Source organism: Xiphias gladius, chromosome 9 (assembly GCF_016859285.1).
Source record: "Xiphias gladius isolate SHS-SW01 ecotype Sanya breed wild chromosome 9, ASM1685928v1, whole genome shotgun sequence".
NCBI classification, from domain to species: domain Eukaryota; kingdom Metazoa; phylum Chordata; class Actinopteri; order Istiophoriformes; family Xiphiidae; genus Xiphias; species Xiphias gladius.
In genome coordinates this window covers 15,272,996-15,296,907 of record NC_053408.1, presented here as the reverse complement: position 1 = coordinate 15,296,907, position 23,912 = coordinate 15,272,996, and the positions used below count along the sequence as shown (strand labels likewise).

At 40.0% G+C, this 23,912-nt stretch overlaps 4 protein-coding genes across 11 annotated transcripts; 1 reads left to right on the top strand and 3 right to left on the bottom strand.

Moving 5' to 3' along the window:
* Nucleotides 1-52: 52 nt before the first annotated feature.
* On the bottom strand, nucleotides 53-6,929 carry rsph10b (radial spoke head 10 homolog B). Its single transcript, XM_040135957.1, has 18 exons — nucleotides 6,664-6,929; nucleotides 6,446-6,521; nucleotides 5,984-6,052; nucleotides 5,418-5,591; nucleotides 5,231-5,316; nucleotides 5,032-5,152; nucleotides 4,638-4,814; nucleotides 4,429-4,534; nucleotides 4,198-4,313; nucleotides 3,902-4,091; nucleotides 3,663-3,765; nucleotides 2,807-2,886; nucleotides 2,333-2,481; nucleotides 1,898-2,002; nucleotides 1,567-1,749; nucleotides 1,067-1,169; nucleotides 742-943; nucleotides 53-191 (listed from the first exon to the last, which is right to left on the bottom strand). The coding sequence occupies exons 1-17, from the start codon at nucleotides 6,927-6,929 to the stop codon at nucleotides 753-755; spliced, it is 2,295 nt and encodes a 764-aa protein (XP_039991891.1). The 3' UTR covers nucleotides 53-191; nucleotides 742-752.
* Nucleotides 6,930-7,081: 152 nt separating this feature from the next.
* Nucleotides 7,082-14,231, bottom strand: pms2 (PMS1 homolog 2, mismatch repair system component). 7 transcript variants are annotated; one of them, XM_040134905.1, is made up of 16 exons: nucleotides 14,185-14,231; nucleotides 13,074-13,150; nucleotides 12,464-12,603; nucleotides 12,085-12,171; nucleotides 11,894-11,996; nucleotides 11,626-11,809; nucleotides 10,793-10,960; nucleotides 10,393-10,490; nucleotides 10,202-10,301; nucleotides 10,030-10,114; nucleotides 9,784-9,936; nucleotides 8,756-9,641; nucleotides 8,488-8,655; nucleotides 8,286-8,386; nucleotides 7,990-8,159; nucleotides 7,082-7,498 (listed from the first exon to the last, which is right to left on the bottom strand). In XM_040134905.1, the coding sequence occupies exons 2-16, from the start codon at nucleotides 13,085-13,087 to the stop codon at nucleotides 7,355-7,357; spliced, it is 2,601 nt and encodes an 866-aa protein (XP_039990839.1). In that variant the 5' UTR covers nucleotides 13,088-13,150; nucleotides 14,185-14,231; the 3' UTR covers nucleotides 7,082-7,354. The 7 variants fall into 7 exon arrangements, with proteins under 7 accessions (XP_039990839.1, XP_039990835.1, XP_039990837.1 ...); XM_040134901.1 differs by lacking the exon at nucleotides 14,185-14,231 and adding an exon at nucleotides 13,664-13,725 and having other exon boundaries at nucleotides 12,464-12,606; XM_040134903.1 differs by lacking the exon at nucleotides 14,185-14,231 and adding an exon at nucleotides 13,664-13,725.
* eif2ak1 (eukaryotic translation initiation factor 2-alpha kinase 1) lies at nucleotides 13,710-23,872 on the top strand. 2 transcript variants are annotated; one of them, XM_040134906.1, is made up of 15 exons: nucleotides 13,710-14,133; nucleotides 16,636-16,803; nucleotides 16,943-17,079; nucleotides 17,334-17,368; nucleotides 17,462-17,561; nucleotides 17,663-17,743; nucleotides 17,844-17,937; nucleotides 18,073-18,121; nucleotides 18,266-18,632; nucleotides 18,808-18,913; nucleotides 19,121-19,227; nucleotides 22,521-22,635; nucleotides 22,749-22,828; nucleotides 23,028-23,261; nucleotides 23,624-23,872. In XM_040134906.1, exons 1-15 carry the CDS (start codon nucleotides 13,962-13,964, stop codon nucleotides 23,747-23,749), a joined length of 1,971 nt encoding a protein of 656 aa, XP_039990840.1. In that variant the 5' UTR covers nucleotides 13,710-13,961; the 3' UTR covers nucleotides 23,750-23,872. The 2 variants fall into 2 exon arrangements, with proteins under 2 accessions (XP_039990840.1, XP_039990841.1); XM_040134907.1 differs by lacking the exon at nucleotides 13,710-14,133 and adding an exon at nucleotides 16,242-16,373.
* Nucleotides 18,909-22,109, bottom strand: LOC120794158 (ankyrin repeat domain-containing protein 61-like). The gene is made up of 4 exons (XM_040134909.1): nucleotides 21,229-22,109; nucleotides 20,661-20,832; nucleotides 20,146-20,346; nucleotides 18,909-19,925 (listed from the first exon to the last, which is right to left on the bottom strand). The coding sequence occupies exons 1-4, from the start codon at nucleotides 21,267-21,269 to the stop codon at nucleotides 19,299-19,301; spliced, it is 1,041 nt and encodes a 346-aa protein (XP_039990843.1). The 5' UTR covers nucleotides 21,270-22,109; the 3' UTR covers nucleotides 18,909-19,298.
* Nucleotides 23,873-23,912: the final 40 nt, after the last annotated feature.

Below are 23,912 nucleotides of genomic sequence, written 5' to 3'. Positions count from 1 at the left end.
CAGCAATACACTCAATGCTTTTATTACTGTATTTGAAGACTAAGCATTTTGTTTATTTTTGGACTGTTTGAAGAGTTTGGCTGCAGAACGGTTGGCTTCTTCCTATTTTCATCAGGTTTTTCTGCTGCCGGCATTATTACTGCATCTTTATCTTCCACTGACATTCAGAGGCTTCTGAATGCTCCTTCTGCCTGTAACAACACAGTACAACAATGAGCATGTGTTATGGAACAAAAGTGTAGCAAGGTCAGTAAAGAAGCAGTAGGTTAATTTGGGACTTGAGTGGAGATGAACCACATCCAAGAAGCAGAAATAAAAGTGGAATGATAGCTACAGGGAGGAAAGGTGAAAGACGCCACCTGGTGGCAGTATTTATTCTGAAGAAGTATGGCTTGAATTGTCAATATTAATTGTATTATATAAATTTAAACATTGTAATATTAAGCCAATATTGCTGCTTAGACTTGATTCAACTTTAATTGATGTTGATTATATTTGTGCAATCACAAAAAGTATAATGCATACAGTAAAGAAAATTCAATGTGTTTTTTTAAAAAGTCGAACAATGAAGATATGAGGATTTTTTGGTGGGAACAAAACCACCTATTGTACCCAATTAAATCTCATGAGTAATGATACGTTACATATAAACCAATACGTTGACCCAACCATTGACTCCATAAAAATGTTAACTGACCCAACAAAATAAATTGTGGCTGAGAATCACCAGGAGTAGAGTACCTGGCTCTTTGTTAGGCCTCAGCTAGACTGATGCAACTCGGCCTCCTGCCAGAATTTATCTTCATGTTTTTAGTCCCCAACTGGTGATGGTCAAACGCAGGGAAGAAAAGGTGGTTGAAGAACTGATGAATTGTCCGGTCTCTGGCCTCCGTTCCTCTGGTTTGAATGCCATTTACCTCACCTATATGCTCTTTCATGTGCTCTAGAAGAAATATATATGTTTTCAAACATAGATTTTGAGGTTTATGATTTTCTAGTTGACACTAAATATCCTTCATGGACAGATGTGCACTCCCATCAGAAAACAAAAGCCAACAAAACAAACCTCCAGACTGTGATTGTTTGTTGACTTTAGTCTTGACATCTTGTTGACTCTCCAAGATGCTCTGAACAGGGGATAATTCTGTGTTGTCACTGAATTTCTGTATCTATAATAAGATATAAATATAATTATAAGTTAAAGATTTCAGCAAAATGATATAGCCAAGTTTATTACATATTTCATGAAAATATAACAACAGCAGAGGTATATCAATACTGGATATTTGGATTTCTTTCTGTTCTTTTCACATAAAGATGGAGGTGTGCTTTCTTAATCAGATACTGATAACTCATGTTGGCTTTGAAATAACTGCATAGGTGCATAGTGCCTGTTGCAACAAACCTCCACTGACTTGGTGCTGGAAATTTCAGGAGTGATGGGGGAATTCACTAGAAATGCCACGTGGACAAAAAAAGTGTTAAAAGTATGGTGGAACAACTACACTCTTTCAATAGACTGGGAAGGGTTGCAGAGGTCATTAGAGGCTCTTGGAAGGATCTTACCGACTGGGAAGGGCTGCTTGTAGTCTGTAAGACTTTCTCGCTGGCCTCCACCTCGGCAAGATCTGTCCTGGTCTCAGCATTAGATCTGGAAAGGGACCGCCGTTCCTCCAGGCTCTGAGAAGCCGGCTGAGACTTCACTTCAGAACAACCCAGAAGTACCTCAAAAAACTCCAGGAATGTAATCTGCAGCAGAAAAAGGGTTAGACAACAACAAAAGTGATTTGAGGGGTGGTATGGGAAGAAAAAAAAGGGTAGGTGGATGAATGCTAAGCTTTCAATGGGCATTGCAAAATGATTGCTGAGTCTACTGGTGTGAACACTACAGGCAGACCTCCAGATCGAGGCAGGAGGACAGGTTGTTGGGGTCATGGCTCTCTGCAGTGATGATCCTCAGTAACCTCGCTGTAGTCAGCTCATTGTCCAACAGATGAAGATCCTGCAAGGGGTTACAATCAACTAATCAACATGTTGTGTTTAACATGGTAGGAATTATACACTTTACGTATGTGACATTTGTTTTTAATTGATGGATTGAGTATGATTGGTAAGGCAGACTTCTGTAGTTGAAAAGTAGGTAAAACAGCATGCAATAGTTTGATATATTTTTTTCAACCTCTATAATTCAAAATCAAAAAGCTTTCTGGTGGTGGTGCTAGGAATAAAGAATAACAGAAACTGCATCTATTACTTACAGTATGTTAAGTGAGAAAAATAAACAAGACACAGTAAAAATGCAGGGAAATCTTCATGTTACAGACTGTTGCACCTTGAACATCCACAGCAGGTGTCTGCAGGTCATGGTCTGGTCATCTCTGGGGGCTGCATGGTATCTGCAGTACTCCTGATAGACTTCCCAGCACCTCTTTGTGTAGTTCATAGCCACCACTGGGAGGCCTGGTTGTCCAAACAGGAAGCCTGGAGAACCACAGCTATAGTTAGTGAGCACAGTTATGACTGCATAATATTTGAGCTTAGACAGGGTGTTGAATACTGCACCATCAGTCTCTGTAATTGTGTTGTCTCAGACAAAACATTCAAAAACAGCAGACAAATGAGGAACCTGCAAACTCATTTTTTCTTCACTTTTTGCACTAAATCTTATTAAATAACTAGTTTTCCTCTCTGGGAGCTTCCTAATTTCCCTATTTGACACTTGTTATGCTGTAATAAATCAGCTTGCAGGTTCCTCTGTCACGTAAATTGTGTGCATGCACATGAGCCTATATTATGTTGTTACCACCTTTTACATTCTTAGCATTAGGAAGGATGTTGTCTGTCATCAGTTTGGATAAGCAGGCAGCCAGAATGTACTTTTGTGACCTGTGAAAAGAGAAGAAAGTGATGTTTCTAATTTAAATCAGTTACAGAGGATAAAAAAGTTTATATTCTAATTGTGTCCTTGTGTTATTCCTTGGTGGGGTAGTTTTTCTGTGTCCCCATGTTTTTTTTGAGTGAGAACCCTGCATCTCTAACATCACTGGAGCTCATTTTAGTTTGAGAAGTTTCTATGACCTATTAGTCTTAACAAATTGGATTAAGGTTGAAATTCATTGCCATCAAGCTAGTGGCTCTGTGTGGCTGTACTTTGGCACAGTGGGGCTTTGAGCTAAATGCTCAAATCCCTATGCTAACATGCTGATGTTAAGCAGGGGTAATGTTTCTCACATTTGCAAACTTAGTTTAGCATGTTAGCATGCAAATACTTGTTAATTAGCATACATCACAAAATACAGATGAGTCAGATGGGAATGTCATTAGTTATGCAAATCATTTAATCCAAAGTATTGGACCAATTATAATTCTGACCTGATGTTAGAGCTAGATGGAAAATCAGGATCACCAGAGTTATTACAATCAATCCTGAAGGGGTCATGAATGTCTGTACCAAATTTCATGTCAGTTCATCCAATAGTTGTTGAGATATTTCCGTCTCAAAGGAGGACCGACCAAACGACCAAGATTGCCATCCCTAGAATCATGCTGCTAGCATGGCCATAAGCTTGACTGTTTCTTTACATACTTAAAGTACTTAATTAAGAGATACAACCTTTTAAATCTACTGCTGATAATGTGTTGGAACAAGTTTTATTCCTTACACCATGTCTTTATTGTAGATGTGGTAGGCCACGATCACTAGACAGCTGAGGAGCCTACGAAGTGGAATTGGGGTAAAAGGAGAGTGAGTCTCTGTAGTTGTATCTGCTGAGGCACAAAAAGAGTGACAACATTAAGCACAGTGTCAAAGCATCCACAAATACTGTAATTATGAAGCTATCAGTGTCCTGTCCTGTATATGGGAAATGTAGGAGAGATTGTGATTGGCTGTCCGTCTCACCTTTGATAAAATGGTCCATCTGAGCCAGAGTGATGTCGTGATGGTGAATACTACAGTCTTTGAGCAGGCGCCAGAGCTGCAGGCGGGTCAGCAGGAAAGTGTTATCCGGGGAGTGGGCACGGCCAAGTCTGCTGTAGAAACTATAGATGGACCGTAGCTCCGTGTCTTTCCTCAGTAACACAAACTCCACCTGTTACTCATGAAACACAGTATTAGGGCAGGAACAGAGGGGAAAATAAGCACGTAGGGTAAAGGTCATACTGTATGTTGAAAACTTTAAGGTAAAGTGAACTGACCTGTTTGCGCTCAGTGTCACGCTTTCTCTCAGGGATTTTATCCAGAACATATTCAATGTTCAGAGCCATGTTCGGTCCTAAGACAGATGAATCACAACCTGACAGCGGAAATGCGCCTGTACCAAGATACAAAATTGTACGCCATTGTATCTGAGGTTCTCGTTGCAGTAACATTGTAAATTATCCTCCTGTTGTCAGATTGAGCATTTTGAATGTGCTGTCGGTGTTTACCGCACAGAGGAGTGGGAGTTCTGTTTCCATTCAAGTTGGGTGTCATCATCTGATCGTCCACAAACTCTCCTTCAAAAACATGCCCATCCTTAAATGTGAATTTTCCCTATGAACCATGTAGCACAATCACTTTTAGAATTCCTTGTAAATGTGTGTTACAATTTACATCAAATATAGGATCCCTATAGATGATCTTTTTCACTGTGTACCTTCCCATGTTTTTTATTGTTCTTCCATGCTCCTTCATAGGTTGCACCACCAGCATAGCAAAATGTTCCCTGTCCGTGCCTCTGACCCTGAACGAAATCCCCTGTGTACTGATTACTCTGGGAATACTGGGATCCATTCGCTCGCCTCAGGATCCAAGCATGTGTTCCTCGCCCATGCTGCCAGAGAAGTGAGCTCATGTGATTCACAACAAAAATATATATCAAGGTTAATGTTTTAAGGAGGATAAAAAAAGCTAATCTCCTGGAATTACTGTAATGCCTTTGAGATAGTAAACAAACTGCTGGATATGTTAATGTCAATAGTCTGGGAGAGGGCTAGGAGAATACAACAGGATAACTTGCTACAGTTTGCGCGCATGGTGTGCTTTCATACCTGGACTCCATCCTGCCACATCCCAATATACAGCTGTTCCTGCTTCAGCCACCTCATCGTGCCCTGTCCATGTCTCAGGTTGTTCTTCCACTCACCAGAGTAAATGTTACCAGAGGGGTAGCTGTTAAGAAACAGATGTTACCTTTCGGAAGTTCAAATATAATCAGACTGCAGTTTAGATCATGTACTCCGTAGATACCATCTGACTCCCAATCCCTCTTTGTTGTTCTTCACCCAATCTCCTTTGTACCAAGACGTCTTAGCCTGGTTATAATACACTTCACCCTAACACAAAGACAACCAATAAAAAAAAAGTTTAAAAGTTAATAAAAAATTGTTATTGAAAAAAAAAAAAAGATACCTGATAATAAATTGGTGAATCATACCTTTCCATGCCTCTTGCCCTGATGCCAATGCCCTCTGTATGACACACCGTTTTTGGCACATTTGTAAGTTCCAGTCCCATGTCGTACACCCTTGTAGACTTCTCCCTTATAGGAGCTGCCATTTGGCCAGGTGAAGGCACCCTGGCCCATGGGCATGTTGCGCACAAATTCTCCCTGTTGGAATTGAAACTTAAATTTACTTAGAGATTTTGATGAGAGCGTTTATTATCATATTATGATATTCTATTTTATTTGGCCTCACTCAGTTTTATTTTATTTTCTATGTATACAGGATGCATGTTTAGAAATGTTATGGACACATGGGTTTTTGTAAAGCATTTTGAAAACTGTCTTAGAGACTCTCAATCAAATTTAAGTTAATTGGTAAATAAAATATATTTTATATATTCTCATATATATATATATATATATATATATATATATATATATATATATATATATATATATATATATATATATATATATATATACACACACATATATACGTACACAATATTAATAAAATTTAAGTTAATTACAGTCACTATATCATTATTGTACCCTACCTCATATTTCAATCCGTCTGCCCATGTGAAGACACCAGGTCCATCCATAAGTCCCTTGGTAAACATGCCCTTCACAAAAACAAAGCAGTGACTTTATGAAATAGTCTTATTTATCCTTATGAAAATGACATTTGAGACTCACTTTTTTGGAGAAAAGTACATTGAAAATACATTTCTGCTGCATTTTCAGAATATATTTGAGAATGCATTTCAAGCCATTTCTAAATGTATTTCTGTCGGCGTATTACACAAGAGCATGACAACTGATTGGATTTAAAGAAATATATTTGAAATGCAGTTTGATGCAGTTTCTGAAAATATTTCTGCAGTGGTTTGAACTACTTTAAACGAATAGTAAATGTTCTAAAATAGGCTAAAGTATTTGCAAATATACTGTATTGTCAAATCAAATATATGGCATTTTCCAGTTGTTGTAAAATGTGGTGTTATTTGCTGTTACACCTTGTACATATGGCCTCCTTCAAAACAAGCCACAGCCTCTCCATGAAACTGGCCTTCACAGGTTTCCCCTTCGTATCTGTCAATGAGACACCGAAGTTTACCCTTCAGCCACAGGTCCTTGGAAATCCATCCTCGACTGTACGTAGGCAGGTTATTATTATAGTGTGAAGATGCTCTAAAAATGAACGATCTAATAAATGTTGTGAGTGATGATCTACCTCTGAACTATTAGGTTAAGTACTGTGGGGAGTTCATGCATGTCATCGTTCTCGGGCCGCTCATCACTGACATGGTGGCCTGGGTGGTCGGTTTGGTTCAGTTGCGCACCCGCTGAATTCACCTGTAAGCTACCAGAGCAGCTCACTAACTTTCTCTTTTGTCTTCCCTCCGCGGTCTGTGGCAGCTCTCCGTTTCCACACGTCTTCTCGCTTTCCTGTTTACCATTTCTTATCGCAGTTTTCTTCGCGTCCTTGCCCCGTGTCATTTTGCTGCGTTTAATGTATCTCACGTAGGCTACAAGCTAGGCTACTCTCCATGGCAACGGCGAAGGACTCTTTCAACTACGGCGACCTTACTCAGTCAAAAAAGGTTAATATGATACAGATTTAGTAATATATAAAATAATCCAGCAACACCTAATGTATCTTGTTTATTTCCCCCATGTATAAAAAACATAATTTTGTGAAGCAAAATACAAATGAAAGTAGAACATATCTCAGCAGGTATGAAGATAAAGAGTCAATACCATACATCTGAACCATACAAATATACAACATCTATTGTTTTGACTCTGGTCTTGTGTGTCTCAGTGCATCAGCAGCAAGGGTGATGTTCAACAGGAATTAACTAGAACGAAATGACAGCCCAGTATAGAGGAAGATTCCCCTGACAGTTCCCTCACTGTCATGGTCAGTCTTGTGAGATGAGGTCCAGGTTGGCGAGGTGTCTCATGGTGGGCCTGCCGTGAGGACAGTTCCATGGTTGCTCAATTTCCCCCATGTGAACCACCAGCTTCCTCATCTCACTGACACTCAGAGCGGTGCCAATCATCACCTGAAGGTGGGCATAAGTAAAACATTAGATGCTGCAAAGGAAACAGGTTCTTTTAAAAATGTCAAATGTTATTCAGTTTTGTTACAGACTAACTGAATAACAAATGGTCACACATTAAATTCATAAGTCTGTGCTAAATACAGCACAATAACATAACTCTGATTAAAATTAAAGTCTATACAATATTAAAAGTTTATTTTCATAGTGCAAGGAATTAAAGGGAAACCAATGGTTTCTGCTAAGGCAAAGAAAAGGTGTAAAAAAAATAAAATAAAATATGCTTTGTTAAAATGGTCAGTAGTGATGTAAAGCATAATTGATTTATAGTTATATACCTAAACATACAAAGACACTGTTGCAGTCGTATAACCACTAATGGCCGAGGTGGGAATATAATGGTGATTGTTGAATCCCAACTAAAGCCAAAACCTGATCTGTGTAAATATCTGAAAATATTTAAAAGTGTCTGTTTATTATCAAGAAAAACTCACAGATTTCCGACAAGCTCTGGAGGCAAACATCTGTCTGACTCTGGATGGTCGGCACATGACCCCTGGACTGTCACTCAACATGAAGATCAGCTCCTCAATATCAGCTGGACCGAATGTCCAGTTTTTACTGGTGGGCAGCGATACCAGCTTAACCCTCTCCATCACCTGAGCTACAGTCAAAATGAAAAAATATGGTTTAGTAGTTCAAATTATCAAAATGGGAAATCTGTAAGTTGAACGTGTGATGAAATGAACTCATGTTCAATCGCTCATATCAAACAGTTAAACGTTCATACCGTCCTCCTCAACCAGAAATTCAAAGCCATTCTTCCTGAAAATCTCAATGTTCTCTAAGAGTACATTCTCACTGACTGCAGTGAGGTGAAGTTTCTGAGGGCTGCAAACATAAAGGAAAAAACACAAATCAATCCCTGACAGGTAGAAAGGTCCTTTTAAACAAAAGGGTGTCAAAATTCATCTACCGGTTTAGATTCTTACGCTATGAGTTTCTGTCCTTGGAGCACAGTGTGCTGCTGCAGCATCTCAAAGTTGTATTTCTCGTCTGTGGCGTGTTGGTCAATCATGAAGATGTCTGAGTTGAGTTTGGTGATGATGAAGCCCAGGTTAAACTGCCCGATGATCTCCATCTCTTTGAACATGTCTTTACTGTAGAGATGAAAGCAAGATTGTTTACTGTTCTGGAAATTACACTCCAATACTGCTAAGTTCCGCCAGCAGTGGTTATAGTATAGTAGTAAAATCCTACCAGATCTCCTTCTTCAGCTCTTCCTCTGCACTTTGGTTTTCTCCGGGGTTGATCTTGGCCCTGAAGCGTCTGTAGCATAGCTCCTCACCAGCCTTTTGTTTCTGCTGGTCCTGTATCCTCCTTATCTTCCCTTCAAGCTCTTGTAAAGAGAACTGGAGAGGCACCGTCCTCCTCCGTAAGCAGACCGGAGCATCCACTATAGAGAAAGAGGATCCCTCGGAACAGTTTAAGAAAGTGTCGGATTTGTGTTCTGTAGGGAAATCTGGATTCTCTTTCCTGGCCCTCTTGGCATCAGGGCTCAGAGTATCGTCCTCGTTGGAAGTGCATGGCGCAGTCTGTGGCCCTGGGTCTTCATGAACGGTTGGAGTATTGTCTGGTGTTTCTTCGAATGTTTCATCTTTCACACTGGGTCTCTCAATCACCGGTTCAAGAGAACTGAGCTCGAGGCCAGAACACTGACTATCTGGAGCCACTGTAGTGGAAACGAAACTCGACACAGCACTGTCTTTTTCATGGCTTGTATCCATAGAAGACATCCTTCCGTATCTAAATCCATCTAATACCGACTTTCCCACTGGGGAGCATTCAGCTAGACCTTTTGCAGGTTTCAAAGGAGATTTAACACTTGGGTTGGAAGCAGGAGGTTTAAGAGGGCCCTTAAAAAAAGTATGCAGTATTTTCTGTGTTGGGACACTGTTGGCAGCTTTTGACATGCTTGATTTGTTCCCAGAATTGGCGCTGTGATGACTTGAAAAAGCAGCTTTTAGGCTGGCCAGGTTCAAGGATGACTTTGGGCTCTGTATCACTGGTTCCACGGCCTCTACCGGTTCTGGCATGTTCTCATTAGACGGGGAAGCTTGACATAGTTCAGATGCAGATGCTGCAACTACAGACAGGTGACAGACAAAATGTCAAAATAAAAGCACTGTAATAGAACTATTCCTAAAAATCTCTTGATGATATTACTCTGCTCTAATATAAATATACACATATTTACTATTGATATACAAGCTAAATGATGGTCTTACTGCTGCTGGGCATTGGTGTATAGTTCAGGCTGATCTTATTGACTCCAGCCTCATACATGCTGACGAGAGAGGTCTTTAGAATAGCCATCAAGAGTTTCTCCTCCTGAAGGAAAATCTGTCGTTTGTCTGGGGTTACGTTCACATCCACACACTCTGAAATAAGACCACAAAAAAACCCTTTTTGTAGTACACAAGGCCAATTTTGTATATCGGTAATAGAATTTTGATGTAATTAAATTTTCTTACCCGAGGCAACAGCTATGTTCAAGGCAACAAATGGATACTGGTGTCTGTTATACATGTGATACACTTCATTCACAAGTTTGGTCACCTGCAAGTCGGGAATATCCAGAGGTCAGGCTGAATCAGTGAATCCTCACCTTTAAATTTCCCAATAAATCCACTACACATGAATTACCTTAAGAGGATCACATGGCCGGTTGTTAATGAAAAAGAACTGCCTGTCTGTGGCGCTTCTCCCAACACCATGGTCCCCTCTTGACACAAACCCCGTGATGCTGCCAAAGCACACAGATCTTATTTTAAATAAAACTCTACTCTGTACGTAGAGAGAGGGATACAGGACTTTGTAGCAATGGTGCCACTCACGTGAAAAGCTGTTTGGGAAGATCCGCATCCTTGAGTCCATATTCTTCAATAATATTTTCTGTAGGGGATACTTGTTGAAAAGGCAGAAGACTCTGTAGCTGCGGGACACACAACAGGCATTCAACCATGGAAAAACAAAACATTTACTATTTTCTTAAACTTCAGTTTTTTTAAAGGGTCGAGGAAATTCCGTAATTCTATAAAATTCCTTAAACCTATTAGAAAAACTCTGCAATGAACATCAAGCTAGAAGAAAAACAGTTTTATTTAGATATTGGAAATAATTGGGAAAAATTTGGCAAACATTCCACAGTAGTTACAAGGTTACAATTACACTCTCAGCAGTTAAATAAACATTATGGTCAAGACAAATGTAAAACAAATGTTCCAATGTTCCAACCTGTTTTGGTCCAAATATGGCTCCTATATTGTCTCTCATACTCTGGCTACCGCTGGTGCTCAGCACTGTGCTGCGCTTCCCCTGCCCGTTTTGGTTGGAGCAGGTAATACGCACTCCTGTAGAAATGATACAGTACGACTGCAGGACATGTATCATTTTGGTATACTCCTGAAAATACAAAGTAATGAAATATTTGGGATTAACTATGAATGACATATGTAATTTGATTAACCACTGATTGGCTGTAAAGTAATAAATTCAAAGATACCAAATGAAAAATGGCTACTATGAGATGCCTATGGGCGTTACAAGTTATGTTGTGTTCTGAGAGAAGAGTTTTACTTTGGAATAATTTAAATTATGATGTTAGGTTAAATAAATCACTCACTGTTTCTAATCCTTGTAAAACCATTCAGATTTTCAGTTTTGTTTGTTCTTGCCTCTTTACTGTGTCACATCTCTGCCACTCATTTTCATTTTTATATCGATAATGTGCTTTTACTATGATGAAAAATATAATAAGTTTTTTAATTTTATTATAAGAAGATCCCTGATGAGACTCAACATTTGAGTTTCCATCTGCTAGTGAAAGCACCAATTCTCTTTTACCATAAAATAATAAATGGACTTTGACAAAAGTGTCAACTTAATGTTCACTGTCATGGAATCTCAAGCAGGTGTAAAGTCACTGCAAGACAATTTTATATCAAGGCTGCCTAGAATTTACTGACCATGCTTTGGAAAACTGTCAGGAGGTACATGAAATGTATGTGATATGATATCAAATGGGCTGAAACATGCAGAAACATCAGACTGATGATTTAATGACTGACCTTCTTAATATTGCGTTGGAACTCCTTGTGTCGAACAGGCAGTGTGTAGAAGAGCTGCTGCAGGCTGACGGTGGTGCCTTGCTGACGGGGATGGGGTGACTGCTGCACCATGTGGCCTTTGTGGTCAAACACCAGCTTGGTTCCCACCTGATTGGACTCATGGCATGTCACCACACTCAGGTCACTAGGACAGGGAGTTTTAGGCTAATGAGGTGACAAGTAATTTAAGTTTATGTGCCAAATTAACGTGGCTGGGGAAGTGTTTTACCTCAGAGCACATAAAGAGCTGAGGGCTTCACCTCTGAAGCCAAAGGTTTCCACGTGGATAAGATCAGAGAAATCCCTTAGCTTTGACGTGTGATGCTTCAGTGCTGTGGCACAGACAGAGGAGGTTTCACTTGACCAAAAAGATTAGCTAGGCCTCATCTAACAGAGTGAGTATACGAAGCTGACACTTACTGAGTCCTTCAAAGTTGGCCTCCTCTACACCTTTGCCATTGTCTGACACTTCCACTAGTTCAGCTCCACACTCCTTCAGCTTCACATCTGGAACATGCAACAATGTGATACTGCGCATAACACAGCAATGACAAGAAATCATATGCAATTTTGTTTCCTATAAATCGTATTATGAAGATTAATCCCTTACAGAACAGTGAGAACCTTGCTGAGTAATCAGCCCATTTCCAGGTGGGTTTCTGTTCCAACAGATTTTATGCTCTATCAAAACCTCATCAGCTGACAGAAAACCCCAGTATCAGCTTCAGCTTTTTTAAAAGACAGATAATCAAAGCCCCCTTTATGGGAGAGGGGGGCTTTTTTTTGCATCTTTGCTTACCAATGTTGGTGGCTCCTGCATCAATGCTGTTTTCCACCAGCTCTTTGACAGCCGTGGCCAAACTCAGCACCACCTGTCCTGAGCAGATTTGATGCACCGAGTGCCTGTCAATGGCCTTGATGGCTCCTGCAGGTTCAGAGCTACTGGGACGAAAACAGGCACAGTGGTGAATAATAACGTCACCTTATGCTGTGTTAAGACTGGAGCAAAAGACTCACACATGCTCAACTATCATATCAAAGATGTTGTGGGCTCCTAAAGCCCTGCACTCTCTGATCTGTGATGAGTAAAAAAGGATTGTGGAAATGTTAGGTGACCTGATGATAAAGGTGGAGTAATTCTAAAGTCAGTGATAGTTGGCTGCGAAGATGAATCGTCAGGTGGATCCGCGTTATTCAGGTCGGCACGTTTGTTTCGTTGGATGTAAATACACAATCATGAATAAATTTGCACCTTTTTCGGTGATGTGTGATACAGGTTCAAGAAAGCTACATGACAAGGGAAATACTTGGGCCTAAAATGTAGACAAGTGTTTAACATCTAGATTTGCATGGTGTGAAAGACGTATATCTTCAGGCAAATGATATCAATACTATGGTAGCTAACTTACCAGGCATCAGACATCTTCAAAGCCTGAAAGGCTTGAGGAGGAATTCATTCAAATTTTGGTAAGTGACTTCATCTGAACTAGAAAAATCAGGAGACGCCAATTAACATGTTGCCATCTATGCAAATATAGTACTACTTTGTTTTCACGAGCTGTGAAAAAAAAAACAACACTTCACGACATCGTGCTGTAAACGCAGAAGTGAAGATGTACCGCGCGGATTTGTTGTTCACGAGCGTCACCCGTGCGCAAAACTGCGCAGTTTGACTGTTAAGAGTAAGAATATAAAATATTGAATGCTTAAAACAATCAGAATACAAGAATGACACCAACGTCAAACTAATGATATCGCTGTAGAGAAATGATCAAAACCGTGGCCTCAAACTTGCATCTTGTAGCATTTCATCACCAAACACAACGGAATCTTTGACCTATTGAGATGATGGGGCTCATGTGCAAATTTCTCATATTGTAGAAAACGAATAAATCACTTTTTGTTTCTGGCTCATTCTCCGTGGGTTTAAGTTTTGGACTTCCATTTCTGCGAGAACACAAAATGTACGTCGACTTTATGCCCTAATTTTGAGTCTAACCTTTTTTTCCTTTATCAGTCAATCACGTTGTAAGTCACGCACGTTTACTTTCAGACCATCCCTGGACGTCTGTTAAATCATGGCCGTCCCTTGGCATGGTAGACCATATGGGACTTCTGGGGTAGTTTTCGCTGTCTTTTCTGATAAATTCATGCGACGCGAACAGTTTGAGAAGCTAGGCTGTAACGAACATTTTTGACTCATCTTACTGCAGATATGGGTTAGCTGTTGTGGGTTGGGTGCAGCGTTTTAAAATAAGTACTTTGTTGCGACCGGCCGTCGTTATTCACACAGAGAAATGTACAGTTCAACATCCGGCAACGGACTCCGGCGGTCGGAGGAGTGCTCTGGTACCACGAGTAACCTTTTGGTCCGACACAAGCTTAAACCCACCAGGAGACATGACGCTGAGACTAACTTTAGCCTGCCAAGTTTGGCAAGCGAAGAGGACGGTGAAGTCCACTTTGACAGTAAGCAGCTTTTCCTCTTGTACTTTAAGTTGCTGCCTATCCTTACGTTACCGTTTGCTCATCCCCTATCACGTAAACATTGGTGGCTGGACTCCCAAATTACTTGACACATTGATACCAGAACAAAACTTCTGGCTGTGAATATCTGAAACGGACATTCTCGCGTTTGCAACCTGGCAGGGGCGTAGTTGAGGATTTGTATGCCATGTGGACAAGGACGTGACCCTGAGCCCCCTTCTCCTCCTCAAGCGGCAGTGTCGAGCCCACCCGACCATTACTCCAGCGTTAAAAAAAAACATTCACATCACATCAGCAAGTAGCAGAAAAAGGTTTAATTCCAGTTTTAATTACATAATCACAGACTGTGGCTCACAAGACGTTTCAAACTACGACAGGAAACAAGTGGGTGAACACCCAGTGAAATCGTTTTACTGTCCTAACATTAAAATATATTTAAGTGGTGTCCATCCTGATAAATGGTTTAGTAACAAACAGTATTCTCTCCACTTTTTTGCAAAAATGTGGTGTGCTAGTGTTTATATGCAATGTTTAACATGTGTCCACACCTGTGCAATGATCACTTCGCACATGAGACTCATCTTTAATTCAGATCATAGGTTTTGGGACTTACCTGACAGTGCTTGTAAGAACTGAATGACCAGATGTGTCCTAGTTGTCCCCGGTTTATAATTTTGTAGAGGGAGACAATGTTCATTCAGTCTGCATAGGAAAACCTCAACACATTGTATTCCAGATGTTCTGAGTTTATCTCAGATCTTCTAGCAGAGGCCATTGTTGAACTCTACTCTTCCACTTACAGACTTCATTGTAATTGTGTTTTAATACTAGTATGATGTTTGTTATTACACTTCTGGGCTACAAAGTGCATTTCTATTGGGCATTTTTTAGTCTTTCCCTCAGCTTGGGTCATTCATTCATCCTATACAAGCCATGATAGTGTCTTTGTGTTACACAAACTGTAAACTATTAATATCTGAAGCCTCTGAGGATCAACTTTGTTCCCTACACCAAAGGAATAACCTCTCAATACAGATAATCCTACATATTCTGATAATCCATTCCTGTTCTCTATTGCATTAAGAGAAATTATTCAAAACCTGTAAAAAAAAAAAGCCCATAAAGTTGTCTAGTTTTTCCACTGTAATTTCTAAGCAGAATTCCTCCGGAACAGTTGAAGTCTGATGGAATGAATTACATTCTGACATGTTTTTTTCATTTTTTTACATTTCTAAACAGAAATATATACCGCAATATATATCAACATCAGAAGATGTTCTTATGGGCCTTGTTATATTTCTTTCTGTACAGCCCAACCCTAATCAACAGGCTTAAAGGGTAACTCCAGCAATGTAATATTATACATTCATAAATTTAAGGGACTCATGCAAGCCAGATTAAAAATGAATGGTTGGAATCAAAGAAACAGATGCCGGGATATCCAGACTCTTTGTTTCTACTATGAGCCAAAGTTCAAAAACGGTGAATCATTTCCCATAGTGAAACTTAGTGTCTTTCATTACACCATACCTTTCTCTTAAATGCAGCCATCTTTCAAACTTCATTCCCTGAGTTTATAACGTAGGTTTTGTGTCAAATGTTCGAAGGCACAAACTGAACCCAGGATTACACTGATAACATCTTAGGGTTATTTTCTCAGACTTCAGAGAGCTCCCTCCAACGCCACAGAAGACTTTAGGCAACTGTTTTCACAGGCAGTGTTTTTACCATTAATTTTATACAAACTTGAAGTTGATAAATAAGTTTGCATGGGTCTAGTGACATAATCGGGATGTAAGATGGAGTCTAATCTTCTGTTTAACAATGAAATTCTGCCTCAGAACAAGTCAAGACTTGCTACTCCGCATATCCTGCAGTATGATATGATGAAAGTAAAGAAGATCTCAGGCAATTTTGACAGATGAAACAGCCCCTCCTTAACATTCTGGCACAGTGACCGAGTGTCATAGCTTGGTCATGTGTTTATAGAGTACAGTAGGTGGAGGAGGCTGGTGACGGCTGGACCGGGCAGATAAGCATTACTGCTGTGCACACCCCCTTATGTATAATCAAGAGGGGCTCATTTTGTGCCTTGAAGGTGAACACGATAATCATTATTACAGCTCTGAGTGCTTAATATTGCACCAAAAAGGTTTTATACAGAAAAATGGACCTAGGAGAAAAAAACATTGTTGAAATGATTGCAAAAGTTATTGAAGAAGGTAAGACAGTTGTAATTCTATACAGAAAAAATATTGTTTACATGTGTGTATTTGATTTTATTTGAAGTTGAAATAAGTCTAATATACTCTAAAGAGGTTTTTGTGCTACGGTATCCAGTTTGGGCCTTTCAAGGGGACGTTTCATTGCAAAAAATGATCTAAAAACAAAACGGAACAAAGAATCATGCCAAAACTGTGAATTTTTAAAATGTAATTCACCACTGCTTCCTCTCTCTCATTTTATGTTTTTATGTATGCTCAGCTTCTGACACAGATAACAACCGTGAGGTGTTAATGGCTGGTAGACATTACCCGTCCATCCAAGAGTTTGCCTCAGCAATCCCCAACCACCTTCTCCTGGGTTCTCTGCTGGAGCACCTATGTTTCGTCTACGAGAGTAATCCAGCACGTTCACATATGCTGTTTAAAGGTAGCTACAGAGATGTTAAAAAAATTGAAATACATGTTTAGTATTCTGTCCCTACATCAGGCTGTGGGAAGATTTTCAGATCATTGTTTGTCGGTAATTCCAAATTCAGCTACAGATAATTTTGTTGTCCCTCTGACAGTCATCGGACAGCGTTTAGCAGCCATGAACCTCCTCTCACCCTTGGCCATAAGTGATGAGTTCAGTACTGTCAGACTCCAGCACAACCGGGCCTTCACTGAGCTGCTTAATGCTGCCAGCTCCTCGTTATACCCACAGGTAACTGGACATGTTGTACACTAGGTATATACACTAGCTGCTTTTGTAGCAGTTGTTACGTTGTCATGTCAAGGGATATTTTTACTTGGTATACTAAATGTCAATAAGAGCACTGACACTCAACTTACAGTTTTGTAAACTAGGCAGTGCTTTTACAATTTATTTAAATTTAAAATTAACTGTGCTCTGCTGTCAGTGTTTACTGTTGTCATGCCCAGTCTGAACACTGTGTGTGTCCTGGTCTTATTTTACAGGGTCTTGGCTCAAACACACACAATCCTCCTGTAAGGTAAGGTTTATGTGGAGTAGTTCTGAATGTTGAGTTGCCTCCCATGAAAATTTAGGTATTATGTAAGAGATGTTGGTTTTTGCCTTCCCACAGACCTAATGAGGGACTATTTGAAGCGCAGACATCACGGTATCTTAGTGAGTTCGAAGAAATCTGCAGACTTGGGAAAGGATCGTATGGAAATGTTTATAAGGTATTGTACTCTGTCCTTACAGTTCCTCCTATCCAACTACTCTAAAGGACATGAGTTGAGGTGATCAACACAGTCATGTTATCTTTGACGTCATCTTGTAGGTTATGAACAAACTTGACGGACAATGTTATGCTGTGAAGAAAATTCTCATCAAAAAAGTCTCAAAGGAGGACTGTATGAAGGTGGGCCGTCAGTGTTTGAACATTAGATCCTTTTTATGCTCAAATAAAGAGATATAATAGACACCCTCTATAACAAATTTGATTGTATTGTTTGATCTAGGTCCTCAGAGAAGTCAAAGTGTTGTCCAGCTTGCAGCATGTAAATGTTGTGGGCTATCACACTGCATGGATGGAACATGTTCAGCCTGCGGCATGTGAGTATTTAACTGCTGTCCTGCGACGTGTTTGTTTGGCTGAACTGAATGAAATTACTGTTCACAGAGACTGGTGAATGATAACACTTTATTATCCATTAGACAAGCTGCATGTGTAAACCGTCTTTGTTGCAGATCCTCAATCTCACCTGCCTGCATTGGAATCACCGGGACAACAAGACAGGTAAGATCAGGGTATGATAATGAGAATTTTCTCCTTCTACGCTGGATGATGAGTATTTGAAATAATACTATTTGTGTCACGCATTCATAGATAAAATTACAAACCAAATATGTATAATGTAATGACAGTGTGTTTTTGTTGCAGTTCTGATGAGAGCCCTGACAGCAGCAACACCAGCTCCTCTATAGTTTTCCAGAGCCTCAGCCAGGCATCAGCAGATGCAGCTGCAAGAGAGACCCAGTCTGTCAAAGCTTTAGTTCCAACCCAAATGAAGGGCCAGGTGGTGTGTCCCAAGACGATGCGCTGCATCCCTGAGAACTACGTCCCCTGTGTGTTCTTGGGAAAGCAAGGTCCAATGAAAAGCTCCAGATGTCCTGCCATGGTTTGGGACAGCTCAGCACTCTTAGAGGAGGAGTCCAGCAGGAGTAGCATCGAGCTGAACAACAACTCCTGCATTGACAAGGAGTGTCAACAGTGGGCTGACAAATGCATAGCAAAGCCTTCTAAAGAGGTAGGTGCTTATTGTGCCTCTCAGGAAAAAGACTAATTACTAGAAAGATAACCATTGCCAAATTTTACGGTACAAATATTTCTATAAGAAAAAATGGCAAGCACAGAACAAGTGGTATAGTGAAACGTGCATTTAAAACGATCAGTTTTCAGCTACGGTTCCTCTGTATCTGCAGGTACAGTTCCAGCTGATGCTCTACATCCAAATGCAGCTGTGTGAGCGCTCAATGAAAGACTGGATCTCTGAGAGAAACGCCAAACCCAAAGAACAAACCTCAAGATGTAATTGTTTAACACATTATGCAATTACTCTGCAGATTTCATTTACTAAAAGCACACAATTTTAGATTGTTTATCAGTTTCTCCCCATTTACAAATGACTGCTAATGGCATTTAATTTATTAATGGTGATGATTTATTTCAAATGTGTTCTAAGATATAAAATACAATTTTATAAATTAATGAAACGTTGCCCTTTTGTATTTTCAGGTCCTTATGGATGTGTTGATACTGAACACACTGTCAGCCTGTTGAGGAACATACTTGAAGGGGTGGAGTACATTCACTCCAGGGGAATAATGCACAGAGACCTGAAGGTACGGTTTGTATGTTCGTAGTTTTTAGATTTAAGGTGTATCTGTTGCTTTCGGTCACTGACACAAAGGTGTCAACTAGGAGTAATCTCAAGTACGTTAATAAAGGAGTCATGTTCATCATCATTCACAAAGGAGATGTGTATGCTCTCCCAGCAGTTGAAGACAAAGTCATATAGCCTCTCAGGCAGGATTTTTTTCAATTCCCCTTTCTTGCCTCGGATGTGTTTCAGATAAATATCACTCTTGCAAATATCCTGAAGCCTTCTTGGCTGCTGAATGAGTTTTAGTAAACGGTCTTTCTGCTTGAAGAAACATGGTAATGTCAAAGTTGAGGGCAGGTTGCCGTTTTGGTTGAAGACGGTGAGCGGGGAGGTCAGGCTGAGGAGTTTTACGAGCAGGGAGCTTTTCTTTAAATTAGGCCTGTGGTTCAGGAACAGAAACAGACAGTTCTCCCCCGCTCGACTCAAGTAATTGATGTTAGCTCCGTACTTGAGCAGCAGGTCCACCAGCTCCTCGTTGCCCATGCTGCACGCCTCCTGTAAAGGTGTAATTCCCGCCTTGTTCTCTGCATTGGGCTCAGCCCCATGCTCCAGCAGCCCAGAGATGCAGCTAATGTCGTCTTCCAGGGTTTGAGAGGTCTTCATAGCCATTGCCACAACAGCTAGATGCAGAGGAGTGTTTCCAGTGTGCTTCACCCCCTGGAAAATGGTCAGGAATTTACATGAATTTAATTTAACTTATAGAACTTTTAGCACATATTTTAACAGGTTTAAAAAAAATGATTGTCAACATATCAAAATGATTCCTGTGAAAATGTCCCCTGTTTTTTTCTTTTGTGTTTTATTGTGAAAATATAAGCAAGAAAAAAAAATACAGCAAATGACTACTGCCAAAAATAAACAGAGCAACAACACAAACCATATTGATATCTGCTCCCTGCCTGATCAAGTTCGCTATAATATCCTTGTGGAGGATTCCAGCGGCCATATGCAGGGGCGTCATCCCACTGCTGTCCATGGCATTAACATCGGCACCATAGCTGGCAAGAATTTGGACAGCAGACACAGCAGCGTAGCGTACTGATAGGTGGAGAGCTGTCTGATGACTCTCTCCCTCCACCTAAGGAAGAACCACAAGAAACAAACCACCTTAGTCAAAATACTTCAAGAGGAACTGCTTTCTCGAGAATCTTTAAGAAGGATTTTCATAATTTATGTTTGATTATATTTAATTTCAGACTTTTACACATTTTAAACATTTACGAACACTGCAAATTACTCATTAATCATGACTTTTATTGTCACATGGTGATCCATCTAGGAATTTAATTTAACCCTGGCATTGTTGGGCATACCTTTTACCTGTCAAATTTCACTGATAGGAGCTTAAATTGGTGTAAAAAGAGGCTTGTTATTGCTTGAAAAATTGGTCACCTGCGCATTGATGTTAACACCATGCTCACAGAGGAGCTGTAGACAGGCCTCTGCCTTCCTGTGCACGGCGATCACAGCAGTCTGGAACTTGGAACCTGGTTTTGGCCAAGTAGTCAGGATACTGGGCCAACTGGCTATCACCAAGTGTAGTGTGGTTCGACCGAGCTGGTCCCTGGCAGACAAAGGCAGAGACAGTGAAAGTATTGCAGAGGGAGAACTGTCATTTTCTGCTTTTGTAGATAAAAGGAACTAGTGACGTGTGTAATTTTGCTTTGGGTGTTAGTTTGCATGAATTGAATTCACAGCAGTTGTAATAGGAAGTCTTCAAGTTGCCAAATATGGACTTACACTTACTGTATTTGAGATATTCGTTGTTTTAGGAAATAAACTTAACAGCTGAAATGAGTTTATTTCAGCAATTTTAACTGAGTTACTTTATTTTTTATTTAATGAGAGGCTTACACCCTGAAAAAGCTACCTGATCTGACACTGTAGTATTGATGGGCATGATGCGAGGTATTACTGTGTATATCTGTATTCTTGTCAGTGTGCATGTGTTTGTCCAGACCTCATTTCAGGGTCTGTTCCTGCTGACAACAGGCTCTGCATGCTCTTTACTCTTCTGTTAGAGGCAGCAACATGAAGGGGAAGGATAGCAAGGCCCTGAAGCAAAACAAGTCCAAACAAGACAGACTAGAAAACTGTCAAACACAACTATGGTGTAGCATTAAAAGAAGTATTTCCTTTTTATTTTTTTTTATTACTGTCAGAAATTGATCACACTAGAGCATAAATAACCAACACGAGAATAATCATGAAGCTTTTTGTGATTACTGCTATCTACATGCATGATCATTTGTTTATGATTTGGTGAAAAATAAAGTAAAAAAAAAATGTGTTTTTGTCCGTGTGACAATGTTTTCTGTAAAGTGAACTTAAGTTTAACATATTTTAATTCTATATTCAATTCACTAATTAAAAAAAAGTGTGAATTGTTGCATTTACCCTCCTGAAAACTTTTCCAGGTGCACCATCTTGTACCACGATGAGAAAGTTGCTCCCATAGTTTTTTGACACATCTTCAATACGCCCCGAGTCTTCATCCATAATTGCAGTACGGAATTAATTGTTGTGAAACTTACTAATGTTGCAGCTCCTATCTTCGTGTTCCTTTTGCTCGTCCAGCATTACCATGTATCGCAGCTTGACTGCTCTCTGTGCCTAGTCTTTCAGATAGGGAATGGTGATCAGAGTCTGGTTTTTCTGGTTTGTGTTGCAACCATCAATTTCTCAGAGGGTTGCCAGTTAATTTGGAAGTGGGAAAATGAAATGTTACTACTTCTCTTTCTGTGTTTGTCGTTTTCAGCAGCTGCTTCTGTTTTCTCTGTACGGTGTTTTCAGTCAGTGTTATTTCTTCATGTGGGTTTGAGAGCTACTTGCCTAACTTTCATATACAGCCTTCCTGTCACAACTGATAACTTGTGGCTGCGTGCGGGGCCAATTATAGGAACTGGTGACACCCTTTCGAGTAGTTAACCAGTTGGTCCACTCATACCTCCAAATTTGAATAGGGTAGTTTATGTGCTGTAAAGCAGCTGTAATTTTTCCAAATCACTTGTCCTTTTTATGATGGACGCATTCAGTATCTACAACACAGTATTGTAGTAGCTATCTTCCCATTAGAGCTTCTGTGGAAAAAAGTATATTAGTAAAATAACTGTTTAGAGTGGAATGTTAGATGGTCTGAAACCCTAAAATTATTATTTTATGCCCTTAATATTTGTATGAAACACTGTGATCTCACATGCAAAAACCTTGGACATCTGCATCTTTACACCCATTTCTTTGCTTTTCCCACAGCCGAGGAACATTTTCCTCCATGCTCATGACTGCCATGTTCGGATTGGGGACTTTGGCTTGGCCTGTAGGGATATAATAGTGGATGGACATAAAAGCACCACGTCTCCCATCAGTGGTAATACTGTACCTCTTGCCCTTGTTCCATTTTATCTTTATGATACAGTACCTCAAAAAAACCAATAGGTGGTGCTATTTGATCACAAGTCACCTTTCTGGTGTGTTTTGCAGATTCCTCACATACTATGGGTGTTGGTACATTTGTGTATGCCGCACCAGAACAATTGAAGGGCTCCCATTATGATTCAAAGGTAAACATAGTAATAGTAGAACAACGTAATTATGAATAATTAGGACTTTATTTTTCATGTAACATGGGGTTTGTTTTAGTGGTATAATTAATCACTTTGAACTTTATCATTTAGTCATTAATAATCATCGTTATCTCTTCTATGATATTTTTAACAGCTGTCAGTCTAACCTTTATTTGTATTGTCGTTGCTATTCCAGTCAGACATGTATAGCATCGGAGTGCTGGCTCTCGAGCTGTTCCAGCCCTTTGGGACGGAGATGGAGCGGATCCGGACCCTTGAAGACATGAGAGAGGGGAAAATCCCAGACTCGTTCTGCCACAGATGGCCAGTCCTGACTAAGTACATCATGAAGCTAACGAGTAAAGAGCCTAGTGTTCGGCCCACGGCCAGCCAGCTTCTACAGAGTGAACTTTTCTGCAGTAAGGACATGGTACGGAGCGTTTAAGCTTTAAAAATAATTAACCAGCCCTGACTTGTAGTGCGATTTAAAAAAAACAAAAACAAAAAAAAACAATGATATAAATTATTATTATAAATTATTTGGAATTAGTTATATAAAATATAAAACCTACAAGGGTTATAAATTTATGGAAACAAGTGTAAATAACATTTAAGTTTTTGTTTTCTTTTATGTGTAGCAATGAGGTACGTGTTCAAGTGTTGGAGTGGCAAAGTAAAGTCTGTTTTTAAAAGTAACATTTAACTCACGTTGGCTCCAGAAAGACTTTATCACACTTGCATCTGCTCTGAAGGTTCCTACCCTAATTTTAAGAATAGTTATTTCCTTTTCAGGTGATCCATGGTTTGCAGAGAAGGGTTGAGGAGCAGGAGGAAGAGATCATGCAGCTGAAGAGACAGATCAGTTCGCTTCAGATCTCACGAACCACAGTTCAGTTCTCTGAGTCAGACAAAACCTGAGCCTTTAAAATTTCACAATCCACAGACTGTCAAAACTTGATTTATTCAACCACTGCTGTATTATGTTTTGGTGACTTGATACAAGTGTTTGTGTGTGTGTGTGTGTGTGTGTGTGTGTGTGTGTGTGTGTGTGTCTTGTACATCTGGATGTAAGGGTGCAAGT